The sequence below is a fragment of the Lampetra planeri genome, chromosome 31 (assembly GCF_965212315.1).
Source record: "Lampetra planeri chromosome 31, kcLamPlan1.2.h2, whole genome shotgun sequence".
NCBI classification, from domain to species: Eukaryota; Metazoa; Chordata; class Hyperoartia; order Petromyzontiformes; family Petromyzontidae; genus Lampetra; species Lampetra planeri.
In genome coordinates this window covers 6,824,360-6,846,640 of record NC_136137.1, presented here as the reverse complement: position 1 = coordinate 6,846,640, position 22,281 = coordinate 6,824,360, and the positions used below count along the sequence as shown (strand labels likewise).

At 49.7% G+C, this 22,281-nt stretch overlaps 1 protein-coding gene across 1 annotated transcript in view; it reads right to left on the bottom strand.

Moving 5' to 3' along the window:
- ADCY5 (adenylate cyclase 5) overlaps window positions 1–22,281 on the bottom strand; it is a 207,549-nt gene that overhangs the window by 45,259 nt on the left and 140,009 nt on the right. The window contains exons 2-6 of the mRNA XM_078609148.1: window positions 12,462–12,611; window positions 11,209–11,330; window positions 5,634–5,745; window positions 4,134–4,261; window positions 448–606 (exon numbers count right to left, since the gene is read on the bottom strand). Coding sequence (XP_078465274.1) covers window positions 448–606; window positions 4,134–4,261; window positions 5,634–5,745; window positions 11,209–11,330; window positions 12,462–12,611 — 671 coding nt within the window. The remainder of the gene's footprint in view (window positions 1–447; window positions 607–4,133; window positions 4,262–5,633; window positions 5,746–11,208; window positions 11,331–12,461; window positions 12,612–22,281) is intronic.

The following is a 22,281-nucleotide window of genomic DNA, read 5'->3' as shown; positions in this document are numbered from 1 at the left end:
GTCCCTCATTCAACCCTCTAGCGCCTGCCCCCCCCCGCCCCCCCACTTCAACCCTCAAAAGTATGTCACCTTTTTGTAAAGTGAAAGCATCTTGGGCCTTTGATGAAAAATAAATCATCCGGAATGCACCCGATCCTATCACAGATCTCAGAAGCTAATCAGGCCTTGAGCACCGATATGGTGCTCAGCTGCTCGCAATGGCCACCACGATGCCCTAACAGGTGTTATAGATGCTCCGGGTCTACGGTGTGAGCGCCAGAAGGCCCTGCAGCAAAATCCATTGTCCCACGACCCGCGTGGTGTGTTCCGGTGGGGCTCTCATCCAGCAATGGATTGACAAAGGGGCCTGTACGTGTAGAGAGCGGCGATTTTAGAACACCATGTTAATTGAGATTGTGATTGTTGTGTTTGTTTGTTGTTGTTGTTTGTTGTGTGCACACTGCCTACCCGGCCTTGCCCCCGGCCTCCATGTGGTTGGCCAGGGTGACGTCGTTGGACCAGACGTCAAACTGCCACTTGATGAGTCCGAGGACCCCGCAGTGGACGCGTCCGCTGTGGATGCCGACTCGCATGTTCACGTTGACGCCCGTCACCTCTCGCACGAGCCTGGCGCACGAGCAGGCACACACATACACACACACGCGCGCACACACAGGTGAACACACACACGAACACAGACGTACAATCATACACATACACACATACACGTGCATACAGGTGAACATGCACATGAACACACATCGTACATTCAAAGACAAAGATCCCCCATTTAGCCTGAATAGACTGTTGGGGCAAGGGCTGTTAGCGAGCACCTATGAACGCCGGCACGGCACACGAGGGGGTGGGTAGCCAAACCACACCCGGTCGCGTTTGTCTCTCCAGTGGCAATGTTTACACATCGCACCAGGTACTCATTTGAGGCTGAGTCGACCTAAGGGAGGCCCAGGACCAGTTCAGATAATCATCACTGGTGTTGGCCGTGAGCAGGAATCCAACCCGGGTCGCCGGGTTCGTAACGCAGCGCGCGAACCGCGACGCCACCGCTCCCTACGTATATTAATAAACATGTACACGCGCACATGTATACACACACACGTTCATATACGTTAAACATGTACATAGAGACAAATATCTACATTTCGCCTTTAGCAGACTGTTGCGGCAAAGTGCTGTTATCGAGTACCTATTAAAGCCACAACTGCTTGGTCAACAGAGGCGGAAGTATTGAAGAAAGTTGTCCATTGTAACAACTGCCACGCTATGGTATTGAAGAAGACAGTCAAACTCTGGATTGCAATTTCAGTGTGCTAACCATTACACCACGGGTCGGCAACCAAAATAACAAGAAGAGCTATTTGTTTCAAATTCGGTATAACAAAAACCCCTCAATATTTCAAGAGCCGCAATGTGCGTGGTGAATACGAGACGGTGTTGACCTTAATTAATAACATCCACAAAGCAGCCCTCAAACAGCCACACGCGTCTCTAGAGCCGCAGGTTGGCAACCCCTGCAATTAAACAAAAACACTTTTTTTATTTTATCAGGTAAGGCCCACTGAGCTTTGTAGCTCTTTTTCAGAAGCGACCTGGCCACAAATGATAGCCCAACGAAGTGGCCTAATGTGTGGAAATTTAGAGTAGCCAAATACTTTAAAACATGTTTCTAAATGTGGAGGGAAAAACCAGAGGACCTGGAGAAAAATCCACATGACCACGGGGAGAGAGACACGCAAACTCCAAATATACAGCAGGCGTCAGGGTCGGGATCAAACCCACGACAACCTGTATGCCAGGTGAAGTAGTTAACATCTCGCCACCACAGCGCCCTTAGACCATGACAGTAAAAATTACGGGGCGGCTGTAGCGGGAATCGATCCGGCGACTCTGGGCATGCCGGTTCGGTGGCGAGCCGGCTGACGTCTGGAACATCTCGGTCGTGGAAAGCACAAAAAAAACCTCGTCGAAATAAGAGCATGTGAACCCAAAGTTTCTCCAATCATTGTGCCCGAAGCGAGGCTTTGAAGTTGTGAGTGCATTTATGTAACTCGGCACCGTTATGTAAGCCAGGGCTTGTGCTGCCGCCACTTGGGCGTTATTAACTTTTCTATTTCCCAACGAAAAAAAACACAAAACCCCCTGAATTGGGTTGGCGTTGAAATTTGAATTTTAGAGAACACAATTCATACGTTCAGTGATTGAGATGGATTCATAATGGCCGAGTCTGAGCCATTGAAGGCAGGCCTGCTGGGAGGCCCGGTTCATGCCCTGAGGCTGGGTTCCTCTCGTGGGGCTCATAACGGCCACTTTATAGCTAATGAGCCAGTAGCACAAGTGAGATCCCTGGCTTAAAATCCTTTGGATCCCATTCTAAATTAAAAGAGGTTCGTGTGAGTTTGATGGTCTCTGTTAATTCGTGCAATAGGTCACTCCTTTTCATCTGCTGCTTCTATGTATATATAAAACAGAAAGAAAATGTTCTCCAAGGCTCAAAACGAGCATGTTGCACCACCTATCATCTCTGTTTATAGCCGAGCCAGGAGTGGAAATTCCACATTCCCATGGTGAAAGCCGGTCCGCTCTTATAACAACCAAAATGCTGATGTCCTACAAAGTGATACTTACCATATTGACCCCAGAAGGATGAAAGGCCGAGGCGGAACCTAACCAGGATTTGAACGGCTGAGCCGGAACCTGACCAGGATTTGAACGTTACAAACCCATAACTTTGTTTTTGGTTTTTTTTCAACCCAGCTTATATATAAGCTCCTAGCTTGGCAGTGTCTCATTCTTCACCTGAAGACGGCTGCTTGCGTTGTAGCCGAAACGTCGTGAGAATTATTTTATTTTATTATGTTTTATTTTATTATTGTATTACTTCCCTTCTACGTGACTTTACGTAAAGAACCAAGAAGATGAATCCCTGCAGTCACGAAAGCTTTAAATCGAAATTTGTTTTTGTTTTAAATCACTATTTGTATAATCTTTTTTTTACTTAACTCAGCGACACCCAGCCTCCGAGGACTACACTTGATAATCATTCATATCTCAGATGACTGACATTAGGAGAACCACTCATTGCAGGGAATTAAGGAGTGCTCTTGCCAAAAACATCTGGTAACCTAGCAGCATTAGATTAACAAGCTCAGCTCTGCTGATGAAACCCCAAAAAAGGTCAAGACTGCTCTCGAGTTCTGCTTGCTTAAAATAAAATGCTGCTCGAGAGTAATTCATCTTGAATGTTAGTAGGCTGATGGACGAAAAACTATTCTAGTTTTGGGGTGAGACATCGCCGTTTCCGAGGCATCAATTGGAGTTGTCCTGCGGTTACGCCTTCCCGAGCCGGTGGAGATCGGGGGACTCTGCGACCTCTCAGACTCAGCGGGTGTGAATGGGTGTTACTTTGGCTTGTGCCTCGACAACTCCAATCGCTTGAATGATTATTTTGAACGTCTAAAAAGTGGTGCGTATGGAGATGCGCGTGCGTGGCGTGTGTGTAAATGTGTACATGTGGAGAGCGGTAGTGTAGCGGTTAGCATGCTGCGCTACAAACTTGGTAACCCGAGTTCGATTCCTGCTCAGGGACAAGATCGGTGACGAATATCTGAGCCTATCCAGGGCTTCCTCTAGGTCGACTCAGCCTCAAATGAGTACCTGATGTGGTGTGTAAACATCGCCACTCAGGAGACAAAGGCGTCCGGGCGCAGTGCTGCTCACTCACCCCCTCATTTGCCGTGTTGGCCTTCATAGGTGCTCACTAACAGCACTTGCCCCAACAGTTTTTTAAGGTTATTGGGGGGTCTCTGTCTTTGTGTAAATATGTACATATCTGGGTGGAGCAGTGGTGCAGTGGTTGGCACACCGTCCTAGAAAGCCGACCACCCGAGTACAATTCCCAGCCATAGATAACATCAGTGGCGAATATCTGAACCAATCCTGGGCCTTAAATGGGTACAAGGCACGGCATTTAAACATCGCCACTGGGGATACCAAGGCGTGGTGCTGGCCACCCACCCCCTCGTGTGGCGAGCCAGCCGTTCATCGGTTGTTCGCGAACAGCACTTGCTCCTTCAGTCTGTTAAAGGCAACACGTGTGATCTTTGTTGCGTGTGTGTGTGTGTGTGCGTGCATCGTACGAGATGGCCTCGATCATGTCGACTCCCATCTCAACACAGCAGTGCGCGTGGTCTGCGCGTGCCTCTGGCAGCCCCGACACGCAGTAGTAGCAGTCGCCCAGGATCTTGATCCTCAGGCAGTGGTTTTCCTGAAGAGCAAAAGGCAGAGATCCCCCGAATAGCCTCATCAACTGCTGGGCGAGCTCTACACGCATATAAACAGTGGTCCCTCGGTATTAATTGGTTCCACGAAAACCATCGTTAATTGGAATGATTGTTAAGCGAATATAGGAAGTACATGTTAAAGGCTTAATTTGTTCTAAGACGATCGGAAGCTGACCTTTTTCACCCTAAAAACATAGTTTATAATATTTAAGCACACAATTTTTATAAATAAACGTTATAAGAACATATTCTTTGGGTCTTTCGGTAAAGCCACGTAGATAGAACAAATGATAATAAAAATATATAAGAATATGAATTCCTGCAGTCACGAAAGCTTTAAGCCAAGTTATAAGAACATATTAAAGCCTCAATCTTCGTAGAAACTTGGATAATAATTAATAAAAATATCATAAAAAGGTGCATAAATAGAGGATACAAATTCTTACCTTAGGCTAATAAGATGGATGGCATAAGGAGTTAATGGAGAAGTCGGGGTGGGAGAAAATAGTTTTCCTCACTTTCTTGTCTTTCTTCACATTCATTTTAGGGGCCATTATTATTGATTATTTAACTTTAAAGTAAAAAAAACACCACTACGTATTCAATAGAGCTGTTTCCATAAGCAACGCACAATAAACATTGAAAAGCTAGCAGCTAGTTGCTCTCAGAACGCTCATGAAAGGGCGTCGTTGATTGGCTGAGGTCTGCCAAATCCACTTAGGAGCTCTCCGATTGGCCGAAATTGGCGGCTGCGTGATATCGTGAACATATCGTTAATCGAAAATGTATCGTTAATGGAAACATTGGGACCCTATGGGAGGCGGATCGTTTATCGAAATATCGTTAATCAATGGCATCATAAATCGAGGGATCATTGTATATGTATGTATATACAAACACGCATACGCACCTATACACTCGTGTGTCAACAACGAGCAATGTATACCCCGATGCGTAATGAGGCACTGCATGCATGTGTTTTTTTATACGTATATGCTCAAGTTTACGTGTCTGCGTGTACGTGCTTGCGGCGAAGTGGTAGCGCAGTGGTTAGTGCACTGCGCTAACCCGGCGATCCGAGTTGGATTTCCGCTCACGACCAATAACAGCGGTGAATATTTGAACCGGTTCCGGGTCTCCCCTAAGTCAATTCACCTTAAATGAAGTACCTGGTGCGGTGTGTAAACATCGCCATTAGAGAGACAAAGGTGGCCGGGCTTGGGAGGCTGCCTCACCCCCTCCCCTAGCATGGCCATGCTTGCCTTCATAGGTGCTCGCTAACAGCACTTGCCCCGACAATCCGTTTCAGGCTATACGTGTGAATCTTTGTCTCTTTGTCTTCGTGGGACAACGTACCGCGGCCAGTTTGTCGAAGCGCGCAAACAGTTCGTTGAGTGTCATGACGAGCTCCTGGGCCGTGCACTGAGACGCCAGGCTCGTGAAGCCCTCGATGTCTGCGAAGAGGATGCTGGGAGACGGACGGAAAGACAAAACTTCTCGGTAAGCCTCTCCTAGCAAAGAGACACTGGCACAAGATTAAAACGCAGCTTTTCGGAAGCGAGCACAACGATCAATATTTGTTTTTGGGTTAGACCACGTGGCAGGTTTTTTTGTCGTCGCGACAATTTCTTATCATTAACTCTCCCGCTGCCCGGCAACGATGTCAGGTTTGCAGAGATGGTATTTATACGCGCCAATGTATTGATCCAGGTAGTGCACCTGCCCATTGCACGATCTGAAGAAGCTCAAGAGCAGTTGAAAACAAAACGTCATCCTACGTTTGTGTTAATTTTGGACATCAGAATGTTGAACTTCTTTCGCACCGTACGTAGTAGCCAACCGTGCTACTCGGACGTGCGGTCAGAATGTTATCGCTACTGTACAGTGATTGGCACATACACATAATAGCTTTATAAGCGTGGCAATCTTGTCGGGTGGTGGAAGGTTAATGGAATTTTTTTTTGTCATAAGACTACTACAGGTGTAGTGGCATTATTGGTGTCACTATGGCGTCAGCGTCAGTTGCTGTCACGAGAGTGGAAACGCACGTCGGGAGTCTCTCTGCCACCAGAACATGGGTTGACATGGAAGCGGGCCATAGGGGGCATAGTTCTGGTGAGGACTGGAGGAGAGCTAGTGAGGACGAGTGGGCATGTGACCGGAACAGGGTAGCAAGGGGACCCGAAAGGAGACTCGAGGGACACGTGATATGAAGCCGAGAGCCTTCTGGCAAGATCCAGAAGGGGGCGTGGCCAAAGGCAGAGCGAGGTCACGCTCGGCAAGCTCCGAGAGCAATCGGGTCTCGTCTGTGGAATCAACCTTTGGTGCTACGTCTCTGTGGTCTTCGGTCTTCGCCCGGCATCGTGGGTCAGGCAGCGTGTAGGCTGACTGACCTGGTTGTGTAGTTAACCAGCTGTTCAGATAGTTAACCGTGTAGCTATCACCGAGACGTAGAACCAGTGTACGTTTAGTGAGTTACCCTGTTGGGGTGTTGGAATAAACGCGTTGGCTCCAAACTCCAGTGTGTGCCTCTGTACAACACACTACACAAGTATTACGTGGCCTAACCCAAAACAAATATGGATTAGACACCACTACTATCAGTCACATATACTAGTTATATCTACTCGTGTAGATATTTGATCGATCCAATTAGGGATGAGGGCCTCCCCACGTCATGTAGGTCATGGGGATTATTTGACCGTACTTCACTGCGCTGAGCAGTGCGGCGTTGGTGAAGTCAGGAAGCGCGGACGCATACATCGTAATACAGCAAATCATTTTGCTGCATTGCCATATTCGTACTTCCCGTAGAATGGAATGCGGTAAGGATGGTAGAAAAAAAAAATCACAGTGGCTGCCCAACACTGTACACTCTTTGAGTTAAATCTCTGCTGGGAATTGGAACTTGTGACCTTAACGGTGGAGAGACGGGGAGCTTTAACCGCACCTCCTACCCGGCTGGATTGGTGTCTTCCCAGAGTCGGCGGTTGCCCATCAACGCTCGGGCTGTATTCGGGGGTTTACAAACCCCAGTGTGACGAGCCATCAAAAGGGTGTTTCTGCCGCAAGCAGCTTAGCCGAGGCACTGCGGCGTCTTGAAATGCGACGAGGACACGCACAGCACAGCATAGCCGTGGGAAGCTCTCACTGATCGCGAGAACGAAAAGGATTTTTAAAGAAGCAAGTGCAACTCAACAAAAATTTCCAACGTTTATTGGGTCTTTGTTGGAAGTCCGATTGCAAAGCTGCTCGTCGGATTGGAAGCTTCTGTTTCTGCTCAAGGCACCCAGTGTAATTTTTGCAGGGGTTGCAAAGTTTGCAGGTGACCCAAAGCACCTGGAATGAACCCAATGTCTCGTTAGATCACAGAAGCTCGGCAGGGTTAAGTCTCAATCGAGCTGAGATGGGTGGCCAGGATGCATAACAGGTGTTATAGACTGCAGATCTACACGATGATCAGCAAAGGGCAATGCAGCAAAATCCACTGTTGTAGAGTACTGTATTTCTGTGCTCCCACGCTTATGTATCCCAACCTGCACTGACCAGCGTGGTGAAGTATGGTCAAATCACCCCCACAGACCCACGTGGCATGGAACAGGCCAACAGTTGGGACGGACAGAGGGCCGTACATGTGTAGTGACATATAATGGGTCACTACGGCGCCGAGCGCCATCTACCAACAAAGAGAGAGGAATTGCCCTCACTGCCAGCAGAGTACACGATGTCATGGAAGAGGTCTCTAGGGGAGCATGGTTCTGGGGGCTGGCAGAGTAGGGGGCATTTGAGGACGTAGTGCTACGTCTTCTCCTCGGTCTCCGGTCTTCGCGCTCGGCATCGTGGGTCAGGCAGTGTGCCGACTGACCTGACCCGTTTATATAGTTACCCCGTGGCGGTTACCTGTTATGTAGTTATCCCGTTGTGGTTACTGGTTATGTAGTTACCCCGTTGTGTTCGTAGAATAAGCGTGTTGCCTGATGAATTAGTGTGTGTCTCTCAAGTGAACCCACTACACATGTATGGGGTGTCATTTGTTTATTGACATTATGGTATTTTAGCAGGTGAGAAGTTATTGAAGCAAGACATTTATTTTGCAAGGATTACCTGAAATGAATAGCAGTTACCCTCAGAGGGAATCTGCTCCTTGTATTTACACCACTGATTTAGAGATTAGCACTTCGCAACGGCGCATTTCAGAAATGAGGCCACTTTCATTTGACTTGAAGAATCAAAAATCTAAATGTTATGCTGACACTTTTCAAGGTCTTTCCCAACAACAATGATGATGATGACACTCCTTGGACGCTCAATCGGTTAAATAAAGTGGATGGAACAATTTAATGGAGCTACTATTCACGCCCGTACTTCCTGCCAATGACTTTAGCAAAGTGCCGTTTAACCGTTATTAATAATGATAAAGAGAAATAATGATGGCAAATACAATAAAAATAATTAACGGAGCATTCCGAAAGCTCCCGCTTAAATATTTATGGGAAATTGCAAATGATAAAAAATGTAATAGAACCTGACGTTCTTTAGATTGAAGCTGCATCGATGCAAGAGACGCAGTGATGACTTTGTTTGAAGGATATACACATTTTTTTAATCTATCGTATTGATTTTCATAATTTAGAGTCAGATAAAGGGCACTTATTCAAACAAAAAGGTGAATTGGAAACACCCAAAACAGTAATTGATTTGAAAAAAACATCCCCTTGGGCTGACAGATTAAATGGTATTTCACTTCAACCATTAAGAACCCCCCTTCTTTACATATTTATTATTTCCGATATTTATTTGTATTTGAGCAACTTTACACCAGCTTCGCCTAAGTGGCCAATTAAACATTAACAGACACAAGTCAAGTCAAAACAAGCCCTTTAAGACAATTATTAATCCAGTGAGAGTTAACGATTGGCGGTGCTTCCACGGCAACGGCTTGCTAGGCCCATGGGACTTGAGCGGCCACTGCAGGCAAAGCAGTAGGCTTCACAAATCAAAAGGCCTCAAGTAGGACCCAACAAGTCCACAATGTGCGTTTTCTAAAGCTACCAAAACATGCCAGTTTGGCCAGAACTGTCCCACAGATATTGTCCCGCTGTCCTGAATCGTTATAGAAAATAAATAAAAAATGTCTTAGGGTTGTCACCTGTCCTGGTTTGACCCGGACAGTCCAGGAGGATTTGGATGGCAGGAAAAAAAATAGTTGTCCTGACAAATGGTTCCTATTGTGTTGAACTTCATCGCAGTTTAACTCCACAGTTCTGACAGACCAGGCTGACTGAGAAATATGCCTGGGTTTAATCTGTGGATTAGATGGCAACCCAACCCATAATCGAACACGTTTGTCAATATCCTCATACTCAACTCATTGTACAGGCAAAGGTGTGGCGCTACAGAGTAACAGGAGGGGTTAACAGTGCGGTCAGCGGGGCCAACATCGGAAAGGAAGAGGAGGCCACTCAGAGTGTACGTTCATAATTAAAACCCGGGCAGGGCTGGTGGAGGGAGGAGCTGCTAGCTCACCATGTGGCCACAATGAGCCTCCAAGACATCTGGTAGCTTTAGCATTTTAGAAGCTATGAAAAATTGCCTTTTTCTGCGGCAGATTTCGAAACCATATAGCATACTATGTAGCCCCAAATTATTAAAAAACTGTTTGTAGTTGGATATGAACCATAATCTCTGTGCAAATTGGCTCAAGAACAAAGACTTATGACCAATATGCTTGGCCAGCCGCCCCGCAAAAGCACCATGCCTCTTTGAAGTCTAGTTGATTCCTTTGTTGACGAGTTTTTTACTACTGTGATGGTAAAATGTGCTACAACGGGCGCGTTCAATGAAAAAACGGCACTTCATATGGGCTCAAGTACATTTAGAGATAATGTTTTATAATCTCTTAATTTCGCGTATAAATTTACGTTTCATTAAAGGCATTGCTTTTTGTTGATCAGCTAATGAATCCGAGAATATTATAGTTCTCTTGGTGGAACAAAAGGAGTTGCAATTCTGAAGGAATGAGTTTCAACCCCAGCGCCGGTTGACCATCTCCCTCGAGGTTTTAACAAATTAAGCACAACCTGTAAGGCCAAACAAATAACGGTTTAGACTCGTCCATGATCTGAGTTTCCATTACGAAGTGTGAGAAATTACTCGGCGCCTTCATATTGAACGTTACCCGTAGAAGCTGAGTAACTTTGACCGTTTTCCGTAACGGCATTGTTTTCTTTTCACAGCCACTGTCGTTGGCATCGTTTACCGTGATGTGATCGATGCCTTGTTTATACAGCAGCGGCCCAATTACAACAGTGGAAGTTAAAGGTGCCGGCGCTGAAATGTCTTGTTCAAGATACTGCTGGTGAAAGGGCCCCTCCACTATAGGGAGTGATCAAAAGCCCCTTTATAGCAAATGGTTGGACAAATTTTTCAACGCTGGCCAGTTGTCTTGTAAGAGGCGTGAAACACCCACACTATACCCCACCACACATAACCTTGCTGATCAACTGCCTTTAGCGCAGTGTTCTTCACTAATTTTCAGAGGGGGCAGCACTTGTGCCAATAAGACATCAGCGTGAGGACCGCCACACATTTGAAACCATTGGGGGTTTGACAGCATAATGGAGCATTTTCACATGTTGCGTATTGTCAGGGGCTGCACGTCAAGGGGCCGCACGTCAAGGGGCCGCACTAAAGGCCACCAGGGGGCCGCCAGTGGCCCGCGGGACTTGCAATGAAGAACACTGCTCCACTTATACTGCTGGGTGGACGCAATTATCCGGCCTAACCACCTCAATGTAAAATTATAATTGTTGCTCTACATTAGCATCCGCAAGATTAATAAGGAGACCTGCATACCAGGCGAGGGAGATAAAATCTCGCCACCGCAGTGCACATCTGCGTGTGTCGCGAGGCACGTGAGCTCGTGCAGCACCTGACGTTGTCGTGCTTCTGGATGTAGATCTTGTGGAACATCATGTCCTCCTTCTTGGCGTTGATGTCGGCCTTCATCTCCATGGCCACGTGGCGGGGCAGCACTGACAGCAGCAGCCGCTCCTGGGGACACAGGGACAAAGGACCACGCATTCTACCCCTTGTGTTTGGCAATATGTGCAGGAGCTAAACGCCTATGCCAAGGTCTGCTGGCCATGAGAGGGCTTCAGGAGAGGGTTTGTGTAGTGTTGCTATTCCTCCGTTGAAGGAGCGCAAATTACCGAGGATCGTCCTCTTTTTGAGGCTGCTAATGTCTTGGCAAATCTGAGTCTTGCAAAGGGCATTAAAAATCCAAGTTTGTGTCAGCTACGTAATAATGCACCGTTCAAGACAATGCATGATGTTTGTATGTTGAACTTATTTGTCACTGTACATAGCCAACCATGCTAATCGCCTCCTCTGCTATTGTGAGATATTTTTCTTCTTCTTTCCATGATATGTCACAATTATTCTTTTGCTCATACCCAAATTGAGACACAGAGACACGGAACATTTACACAGTTTACGGGGACACAAAGACACCGAAGGACAAGGGAACACGAGTACACAGAGAGATGGGGAGACGTAGAGGCTCAAGTTTCAGGGGGATGAGGCGAAGGGAAACTTAAGGAGAACTGAAACAAGAGGTCAATGCAGGACAGGGCCCAATGCCAGAAACAGCGAGCAGGCCACTCACTGCGTGGGCCGGGCTAGTGACTGAGTGGGCGTGACTACGTAAAAATGTGGGCGGGGACTGACAGAGAGAGAGGGGCTGCCGGCTTACCATGTGTCCTGGTTGAGCCTCGCTGAAATGTAGCATAGCAGCTTCATCTACACTGTTAATTTGGCCGTACCACATAGGTTCACAGAAATCTTTTTCGACGACCCTGTCCCTCTGTTTTTGGCATTTTTTCTGTAACCAGGGTGAGGCGATTTTCCTCAAAAGAGGTCGTGAAAAGTTGTCACGGATAAATATAGCGTCCAATAATGTAACATCAACATGCATCGGTGTACTTTGTACTGTGGTAGTAGTAGTAGCAGTGGTAGTGCCTTACACCGACATTCTGCTCTAATCCAAGCCAGCCGATAGCATCGTTCGGCACGATATCGTGTGAGAATTCAAGCCCCGGGTGAGGCCCAGCCGTCATCCCGGCAACAACGATCAGCGGCTGGGTGGCGCACGGACCGGCCGGCTCCCTATCCCGGTCCCCGTACCTGCTGCTGGTTCTCCTTCTGCGTGCGCAGCCGGGCCTTGATGCACTCGCGCGTCTCGTGGAAGGCCTGTCGCTGGGCCACCTCCGTGGGGTAGTGCGTGCACACGCCCGCCATGTTGGTGCACACGAAGACAAGCGCATTGGCGACCAGCTGCACGCGCGCCAGGGACACACACGCACATGCGCACACAACCTTGCTTCAATAATCGTTCGTTTCGGTTTCGATGTCGCGCCGTCCTTCGTGCAAATTACATGTCGCGTTCGCCGAATAAGAACCACACAGACAAGCTGGAAGGTGGTCAGGTGGTAAACTGGCGCCAACAATTGCCTCAGCTCTGGCGTCCTCTACGCATCAAGATGTTTTCAGCCAAGTAATGAGTGTTCATAATCGTGTGAGGAAACCGGAACACCTGAAGAAAACATTACTCTCGTTTCAAATACAGTGGTGAAATTTGCGATCAAACTACCGCACAGGGAATGCATTTTAGACTGAACAAACCTAGAGGACGATTAGGCCAGGTTCAAGATACACACACACACACAAATGAGCACTCATCCGGGGTATGTGCTAAGGGATTGAAAAGTGTAACAACATCGATTCGAACTCGTGCTCTGACTGCATAGCGTAGACGCACCGCTCGTGAGAACCACGCCGTGTGTACGACAGCGAGCGAGTGAGTCAGCCGCGTTATTAATTTTCCGCGCACGTTTTTATTTCTTTCCGCGGGACGTATCATCATCAGTTGTTTATTTTCTTATTCACATTCACACCCGGACAGTGGGGGGGGGGGGGGGTGGGGGGGGCACCCTGCTTCGCGTCCTGCTTCTGCCGCCAAAAAACAAATCCACCAAGTCTTACCGCCGCGAGACGTTGCCACATCGCGGCTTGTCGCGCCACACCCTGCAGATGACACCGCATCGTCCCAATCCTAAAATTCCTTCGCCGGCTCGCGATCCAATCCGGGATCAACGAACGAGATCGGCCCCCACCGTCCCCAAGATCCTCCATCGACTTTCTCCCGGCGACCTCTCCCCTCTCTCGTCTCGCTCTCCCGCCCTCCGTGCGCCCTCCCTGCTCGAGCAGACTAAGCCACCCATTAAATCCTCTCCAGGTAAGCAACTGCTCAACCGGAGGTCGCTCCGTCTTCTCTGCTGCTGCCCCGACTGTGGTGTGGAACTCTCGAAATTGGAACATTGAACGCGTTTGGTTCGTCCATGCCAATCCTCGCAGAAATCTGCGGAAAATCCATATTCGTTACACACGGCTCCCAGTGCCTTCCGCATATTTTCACAGTTAAATGATCATTTCCTGAAAACGGAAATAAAAGGTTGAATTTAGAGACCGCCAACAACAAACTTTCTACATGGGGAGTTTCCTCGCATCCGTATCGATACTATTGGCATGTCATGTTATATATCCGCCCATCCCGACACCCACGTGGTTATCCACAGATGACTACGGATAACATGACCACTCCTGTTATCCGTGAACAGGTGCGGATAACAGGATGAAGCTATCATTTCCCGAAGATAATTTACGTGTTACTCATCGACACATGAACACAGATAACAGGCCACAGATAACGAGAGTCGTTGGTAGCACAGCCCATGGACGAAGCATTTTACAAATCGCGAGAAGCTCGTTCATCAATCTCACGTGGATGGGAGCCTGGATTAAAACCTGGAATCGCAGCGTTGATGACTCAGTGGCTCTGACACGGTCATTAGGACCTCACCGTGCCACTCAGCCACTACCGATTACGATCCATCTCAAGCGGTTATCCTGGATGGGAGCTGTCAGTCCGCACAGCTGAGGCCCTGGGACCACTGATAACAATTGACAACGTGTTATGAAACTGGTTATGATTTTTAGTTGGCTCCGGTTTATTCCTGTTCCAGCTGTAAGGTTCCCCTCGTGCGGTCTGGTTGATCGTTATGTTATCATCAATAGTTGCATTCAGACAGTCGACAGAGTGAGTTGGAGCACAAGCCAACGGTGCATCAACCTATCTACTATTCTACCGACATGCACATTATCCTATCAACGTATCTATTAATTCACATATGCATAAACCTACCTACCAAGGCCACATACCCATGCATATACCCATGCTTCAACCTCTCTACTTGCAAATCTACCTACCCATAATTCGATCTACCTACGGCCCTATCTATCAAGCACCGACGCATAAACCCAGTAATTAATTTATCATGTAATACTTTCCGGGTCTCTGGCAGACTTGAGTAAGCAACCCCATAACTAGTAGCCACAGCCAGAGGCATACTGGATGTAGTGTGCCGAGTATGGACATATTTTCCTAGTTGCCAAACCAGACAGATCCAGCTTGCAATGAATCCATACTATGTACCCATAATGTGCCTTAGTAATCAAACTAGCTACCTATTAATTTACCGTACTTAGCTATCAACATAGCTACCTCCCTATGCATTAAGCTACCTACAAATAAACCTACCTACTAACCCATTAGCACACCAATTTACCTTGCTACTAAATGGCAAATCAATTAAAGTTAATTATGCAATGTCAATGATAACATGCATGTTGATAATATACTTAGAATATGGATGTTCGATGATCACTTTGATGTTATGCTTAACATGATGATGATAATGATGGAATGATATGAAAACCTATCATTGGTAATGAAGGTAATGATGAATTTATGATTATACAATATTCAGAATTATAATTGATGATGATTTCGCATCTCCGATTAGCACGGTTGGCTACATGCGAGGTAAAAGGAATTCAGCATACATCCATACATTAAGGATCATAATGTATGATCGTGACGAATAGAATAATTATTATAGTTTATGAAAATTATGGCTTATGATTGACCGTGATGACGCAGAAGCTGGAGCTAATGATAACGATGTCAATAATCAAATTAATTATAATTCATGATAATAAAAATGACATTGTAAAAAAAAAACATTTGTTGACAAACGCACAGCCAACAAAGGTGTACACCACAACATTGCTACCCCCAACCACCCACCCACCTCAATTCTCCCCCATCCACTGCAGCACCACACAAATCTATTGAATGCAGCCCAGGAGCAAGGAGGGGGGCTGGCTGCCTAGCAACCGTCACCATGGCAACCAGAGGGATGGGGACCATAGCTTGAGGAGGCTTGGAGAGGGCAGCGGTGGGGGGGAGGATTGGTGGACGGGCAGGGAAGAGAGAGGATGGCTGAGTGGATGGAAGAGGCAAAGGGGATGGGGGGGGAAATTAACCCCCGTCTCACTCCGTCGGACAAAAGAAGGCCGTCTCGGCACTCTCACAAACACGGGGGGGGGGGGGGTTAGCATAGACCCCCCCCCCCCCCCGAGCCTCGCCATCTAAATTAGCGGTGATCATCTCACGTTTGGTGCCCTTTGCGCGCGCGGTGATTTGTGTCCCAACACGCGAAAAATGTTGTGTGCGTGCGCGTTGTGTGTCTGCGTATGTGACGGGGAGCGGTGGCGCTGGTGGTTGCCGTTGGCGCTGCGAATCCCGGCGAACCGAGTTTGATTTTCCCTTCGTGGCCGCCGCCGTCGGCGATGAAGGTCGCAACAGGGGTCGGGCCTCCTCCTCCTCGGTGACCCCCGGCCTCTACTGAGATCTGTGCCCGAGCGCAGCGTCCACGCACGGGCACAGTGGAGGCACAAGGTGGCCGGGCGTGGTGTTCATCCGCACCGCAACACCCTCTCCTGGGCCATGTTGGCCTTAATAGGTGCTCGCTAACAGCACTTGCCCAGCGCCCCAACAGCTTGCATGGGCTATATGGGGGGGATCTTTCCCTTATTTATGTTCACACGTGTGTGGGTGTCAGGCGGGCGTGTGCATATAAATAATGAGTGCGTGTGTGTTGCAATTATTTCGTGAACGTTTGTGAGAATACATGGATTTATGTGTGTGCATATGCTGTGTGTTTATACTTCGCTGCGTGCTTGTGTGCATCTGCAATGTGTCGTCTGTGTGCATGTGGGGTGAGTGGTTAGGCACTTAAAAGTGAAAATGTGTGTACTGGATGTATGTCGGTGTGTGTCGTAATGCATTTGAACACAAGCAATTGCTGTCTGTGTGTATGCACGTATGTATGTGCATATGCGGTCGTGTTGCCACAGCAGGGAGTACAGCTGGTGGTGCATCTACCGGTCATCTCAGTCAGCCAACCCATGGCACCGGCTGGGTCTGTCCTGTGACCTGCACCTAGCCTGGCACAGTAGGGGGGTACAGCTGGTGGTGCATCTACCGGTCATCTCAGTCAGTCAACCCATGGCACCAGCTGGGTCTGTCCCGTGACCTGCACCTAGCCTGGCACAGTAGAGGGGTACAGCTGGTGGTGCATCTAACGGTTATCTCAGTCAGCCAACCCATGGCATCGGCTGGGTCTGTCCCGTGACCTGCACCTAGCCTGGCACAGTAGGGGGGTACAACCAACCCATGGCACCTTCTGGGTCTGTCCCGAGACCCCCTGTTGGCAGCGGACCTTCGACAATTCATGTGGCCTCAAAGTGCACTTAGCCTGGCACAGGCACCATGGTGACGTCACTGTCACTTAGGGGCGAATGTCGGGGTATTGGTATGCGGTAGTGTAGTGGTTAACCCGGCGATCCGAATTCGATTCCTGCTCACGGCCAACACCCAGTGACGATTATCTGAACAGGTCCTGGGTCTCCCCTAGGTCGACTCAGCCTCAAATGAGTACTTGGTGCAGTGTGTAAAAATATCGTCACTGGGGAAACAAAGGCGGCCGGGCGTGGTGCTGGCCACCCAACCCCTCGTGTGCCACAGTGCCGGCCTTCATAGGTGCTCGCTAACAGCACTTGCCCCAATAGTCTGTTACAAGCTATACGGGGGACCTTTGTCTTTATCTGTGTGCGCACTGGTGTACACGAGTGAGCACTATCCTGCCACACATGCTGTATTAATTAAGACTGCTCGGTTGTACAATGTACCAGAGTGAATAACGACGAAGAGGCACTATCTTTTGTTGTTGTTGTTGCTGTGGTGGTATTATAAATGCAATCAATGATCACCATAATACAAATTTTCAGCTTCATATTTGACGTTTTTTTTTTTGCGGTCGGATCCCGTAAGTACATTTGCTGTGTCATACACCCTCCTGCAACCCGACGCAGTCAATTAATGCAATTGTCAGGGTGTACAAAACGTGCCGATGTATTGCGGCTTCGGCAGCACGTTACGGACGTTTCGCTGGTACGGTAGTTACAGAGCTAGCGGACACATCCCGGTCTTTATTGCCCCTACAGTCTGGTTAAGGCTAAAATACTGGTGGGGGATATTTGTGTGTGTGTGGTGTTGGTGCTGGCGATCCACCAGTCCGTAACAGGCTATCCGGGGGATCTTTGTCTTTGTGACGTGTTAGCATGTTTTTTTTTTACAAGTGTGTGTCTTATATGTAAGAGCGTGTTTATGTGTTGAAAGCTACAGGAGGGATATTTTGTCTTTGTGTGCACGTGACCTAAAGATTGATTAGTGGCGGGTGTGTAAGTGCATGAGTATCTGTATTGTGGGGAGCGGTGGTGTAGAGGTTAACGCACTGCGCTACGAACCCGGCCACCCGAGTTCGATTCCTGCTCACGGCCAACACCAGTGATGATGATCTGAAACTGGTCCTGGGCCTCCCCTAGGTCGACTCAGTCTCAAATGAGTACCTGGTGCGATGTGTAAACATCGCCACTGGGGAGACAAAGCCGGCCGGGCGTGGTGCTGGCCACCCACCCACTCGTGTGCCGTGCCAGCCTTCATAGGTGCTCGCTAACAGCACTTGCCCCAACGGTGTTTTTCAGGCTATACGGGGGATCTTCGTCTTTGTGTTTCAGCCCCCCTGAGAATCTCAAGTGGGCTGCTGTCTGAATCAAACAAAGGATCACAATGACAACACAGTGTCCACCGTCCCAGTGTGTCTCTAACATGGCCATTATGAGCCTTGTGGGCCAGTTGGTCCCCGATTCGTTGCGCCGTAATGCGTTCAATATCAAGGGAAAGCAAGGAAGCCCATTAGATGGAAAGGTAAAAAAAAACATCTTCTTAAGTCAGGAAGATGAAGGACAGATGGAAAGGTCATGGCTTTTTCGTAGCTGCAGTCACCTGCCTTCAAAGCGTTATTAGATGTTTTGATGTGGAAATAATCATTGCCATTCATTAGTAACAGTGACCGGGTGAAAAGAGACACAGGTCGATGAGTTTACTTCATTTTCTCCGGTAAATAAATGGCATTTCTGTTATAAACAACAGCAACAACAATTATTATTATTTATTGCGCTTTAACAGCCCCACCGTTGGATGAAGGTCTCCCGAACTATGACGCGTCGGTCAAGGGGGTTTTTGTTTGACCATACTTCACCAGGCTGGTGAGGTCGGGACCAGGACCGGTTCAGATGTCACTGATCTGAGCCGTGGCCGGGATTCGAAGTCGGGTCACCAGGTTAAAAGCGCAGTAACGCCTACCATTTGTGCTACCATGTGTCTATTGTGTGCAGGTATATATGTGCGTGCATGTATATGTAATGCGGGCGTAAGCGACCTTCCGGAGGTGACGTCACGGGGGGTGGAGTCATGTGACGTGGGGGTAAGGTTCGGGGCTTTAAGCGGGTAAACCGGAAGGGGAAGGCAGTCGGGGTGTGAGCGGAAAAGAGTGAGGCCACGCGGGCAAGTGTGGAGAAGGGGGGGCGCCGACGGCGATCGGGAGCCAACCCCGAAGATAAGAGCAAGCTGCGGAGTGGTGTGCAGCTGGGGAGGAGACAGCCAGGAGGGCTGCGAGTTAGAGGCAGCGGTGTGGCTGCCAGGAGGAGCTGCGGAGAGAGAGAGAGAGGGGGCTGCTTGATAGAGGCAGCGGTGTGGCTGCCAGGAGGAGCTGCGGAGGGAGAGAGAAAGAGCAAGAAGCTGTGAGAGCTGCGGAGGGAGAAGAGCAGCAGAGAGTACAGCCAAGGGGGGCTGTGTGAGAGAAACAGCAGCGGAGCTGCTGTTGGGGATCGGGCCGACATTGGAGTCAGCACCGTGGAGAAGCTACAGAGTAAAGACAGCCGTGTGGGTGTACAGCACGAACCGAATAATAAAGGACACTGAGCCAGACATCGTGGTCCAGTCGTTTATTACACTGGTGTCGGAAGTGCAACGGCATGTCGAAACAAGTGAGGAAGAAAGTTAATCCGGCGCCTGCATCGGCTTCTTCGTCCGACGACGACGAACTCCCTCCAACCACGGATCCTGTTGGGGTGGTGGAGGAGAGCCAGGCTGAGGCGACCACGGGAACGGGTGTGGAGGATGTTGGCGCGGTGGCGGGTCCGTCGACATCATCAGACGCGGATCAACGATGGCAAGCGATGGCGGTACAACTGGAGGCACTTCAGGACGTCCTGGCGCATCTATGCCATCTCGTCGCGCCAGGGACGATGGATGATGCAAGTGGTGCTCCGCGGGCCGCCACGTTGCCTGTCCTGCCGCCGCCATTGCCCACGCGGCAAGAGGCCGCCATTTTGCGCGCTCCGTGGCGCCAAACCGCCATCTTGGCCACGCCGCGGGCCGACGCCATTTTGAATTTGCCATCACAACCACCACCATTGGAAGACGGCGGGAAGAGGAGTCGGAGTCGCCACCTTACAACAGTTAAAGAATTTTCCGTCGGTGGGGACTGGAGCGCGTTCGCCTGCCGCTTCTTGGCGGCGGTACGCACAGCAAGATGGACCGATGCGGAGGCTTTGGAGGTGTTGCCGACTCTTCTGGACGACGAATCTGTCCGATTCTTCCGTTCCATAGCGACCGATAAGAAGGCAACTTTATGTGGTGTTTTTCAAGAAATGGCCGATGCTTATGAGCCACCAGATGATGCGCATCGGCGATTCGCTCAACGACAACGAGCACCAGAGGAGTCGCCCGTGGCGTTCAGGGGTGCGGTGCTGGAGCTGGCCATGGCAGCTTATCCTGAGACGCCACAGGACCTGCTTGAGCCTCTCATATTAGGGAAAATGTTGGAGTTGTCTCGGGATCTAGGGATCCCCATGCCTGTGTGTGGGCATGAGAAGCTAACTTCCCGGATGGCTGCTAAGTGTCTTGATGCGCAATTCAACCTCCGTCGCTGGAAACAAGTGACGGCGTGGACGGGGGGGCCCGTCAAAGAAGGGGATGCGCTGGGGTGGGACCCTGCGCAGGCCGTCTATGTTCCGGATGACCGGGGCCCTCAACAACTGACGGCCGCCTCCGCTCCATGGACGGGACGCGGCGGGCCGAGACCGCGCGCGATGCTACCAGAACGGGGCCGTCAGGAGGCGAGGCCTGCGCTTCGGCGCAACGAGGCCGAATGTTTCCGCTGCGGGCGTAGGGGCCACTACGCCAGAGACTGCTGGGCCCGCTTCCCGGCTCCGCCGCAGCAGGAGGCCTCGGCACCGGTCAAGTCGGCTAAAGATCCTCCGAAACAGGCATGTCGGCACGCACCAGACACTCGGCAAGGCTTTCCACCTCACCCACCACCTGTGTTGCGCGATCCTATTGTTGTTGTTAAAGAAAGGCCATCGACGGGGCCTTGTCATTCAGTTACGCAGTGGCGCAAATTGGCACGGAGAGTTGTCGCGGCCGCTACGGGTTCGTCCACTGTACCGGGGTCCATACAAGGTGTGGACGTGCGCATTTTGGTCGACTCGGGGGCGTCTGCGACTATTATATCGGATGTCATTTTCCATCTGTTGGGCATTCCGTCGGGGGCTGTGCGTCCGGTTTATGGGTCGTGCGTCGCTGCGAACGGGGGTAGCATGGGCATCGTGGGTCAGGTGGATGCTAAGATATCTATTGGGGATGTGTCGGCCTCGGGTGTTGTGTTGATATCGAGATCTTTGGCGGTTCCTTGTTTGTTAGGCACCGATTTTTTGGCTAAGATGCCCATTTTGATCAAAATCAATGAGAATTGTATTGAACTGCCGGGGGGCCGTCAAATCTCGTTTCTGCCGTCGCCCTGGGGGCGACCTGCTTCGGCCGTACAAGTGCAGGCGCTGTCCGTCGCATCTGTGGACATTCCACCTGGTACACAGATGCTTATACCCTTGCGGTATCGGAAGCCCCTGCCTGATCGGCTAGGAGCAGTAGGGGTCTTGTTGTCACCGTCCGCCACGATAACAACCGGGTTGGCGTTAGTGGGGGCACAGACCATCGTCCGGCCGGATCAATTACCGGTTTTACAGGTGCTTAATGCGGGGGGAGAAAACGTCCGTGTCCCGGCCGGTACGGTTGTGGCACATGCCACTACGGCGTTTGCGACCCATGATTGTCCACATAGCCGGGGAGTTGTTGCTGGGGTTTCCGAGCCAAGGAGTTCGGATGATCGTTGGGTTGCTCAATTATGTGACGAAAATTCTTCCCTGTCCATGGAGCAACGTGGTGCGCTGCGTAAATTGTTGTTGACATATTCCGATGTGTTCAGCTCCGATGATTTGGATTTGGGCCGCACTTCCTTGCTTTACCATCACATTGAGACGGGCGATGCTGCCCCTATTCGATTAAATTCGCATCGGATGAGTCCTGCGGAGCGAGAACACGTACGGGGGGCAGTGGAAGACATGTTGGCTGCGGACATTATATCGCCATCTAACAGCCCATGGGGCGCTCCAGTCGTCTTGGTTAAGAAGAAGGATGGCAAATTGCGATTTTGTGTTGATTTCCGCAAATTGAATAAGATATCGGTGGCAGATGCGTACCCCCTGCCGCGTATGGATGACTCCCTCGACGCATTGTCGGGGGCTAAGTTCTTTTCCACACTGGACCTCTCTTCGGGATTTTGGCAGCTTCCCCTTGACG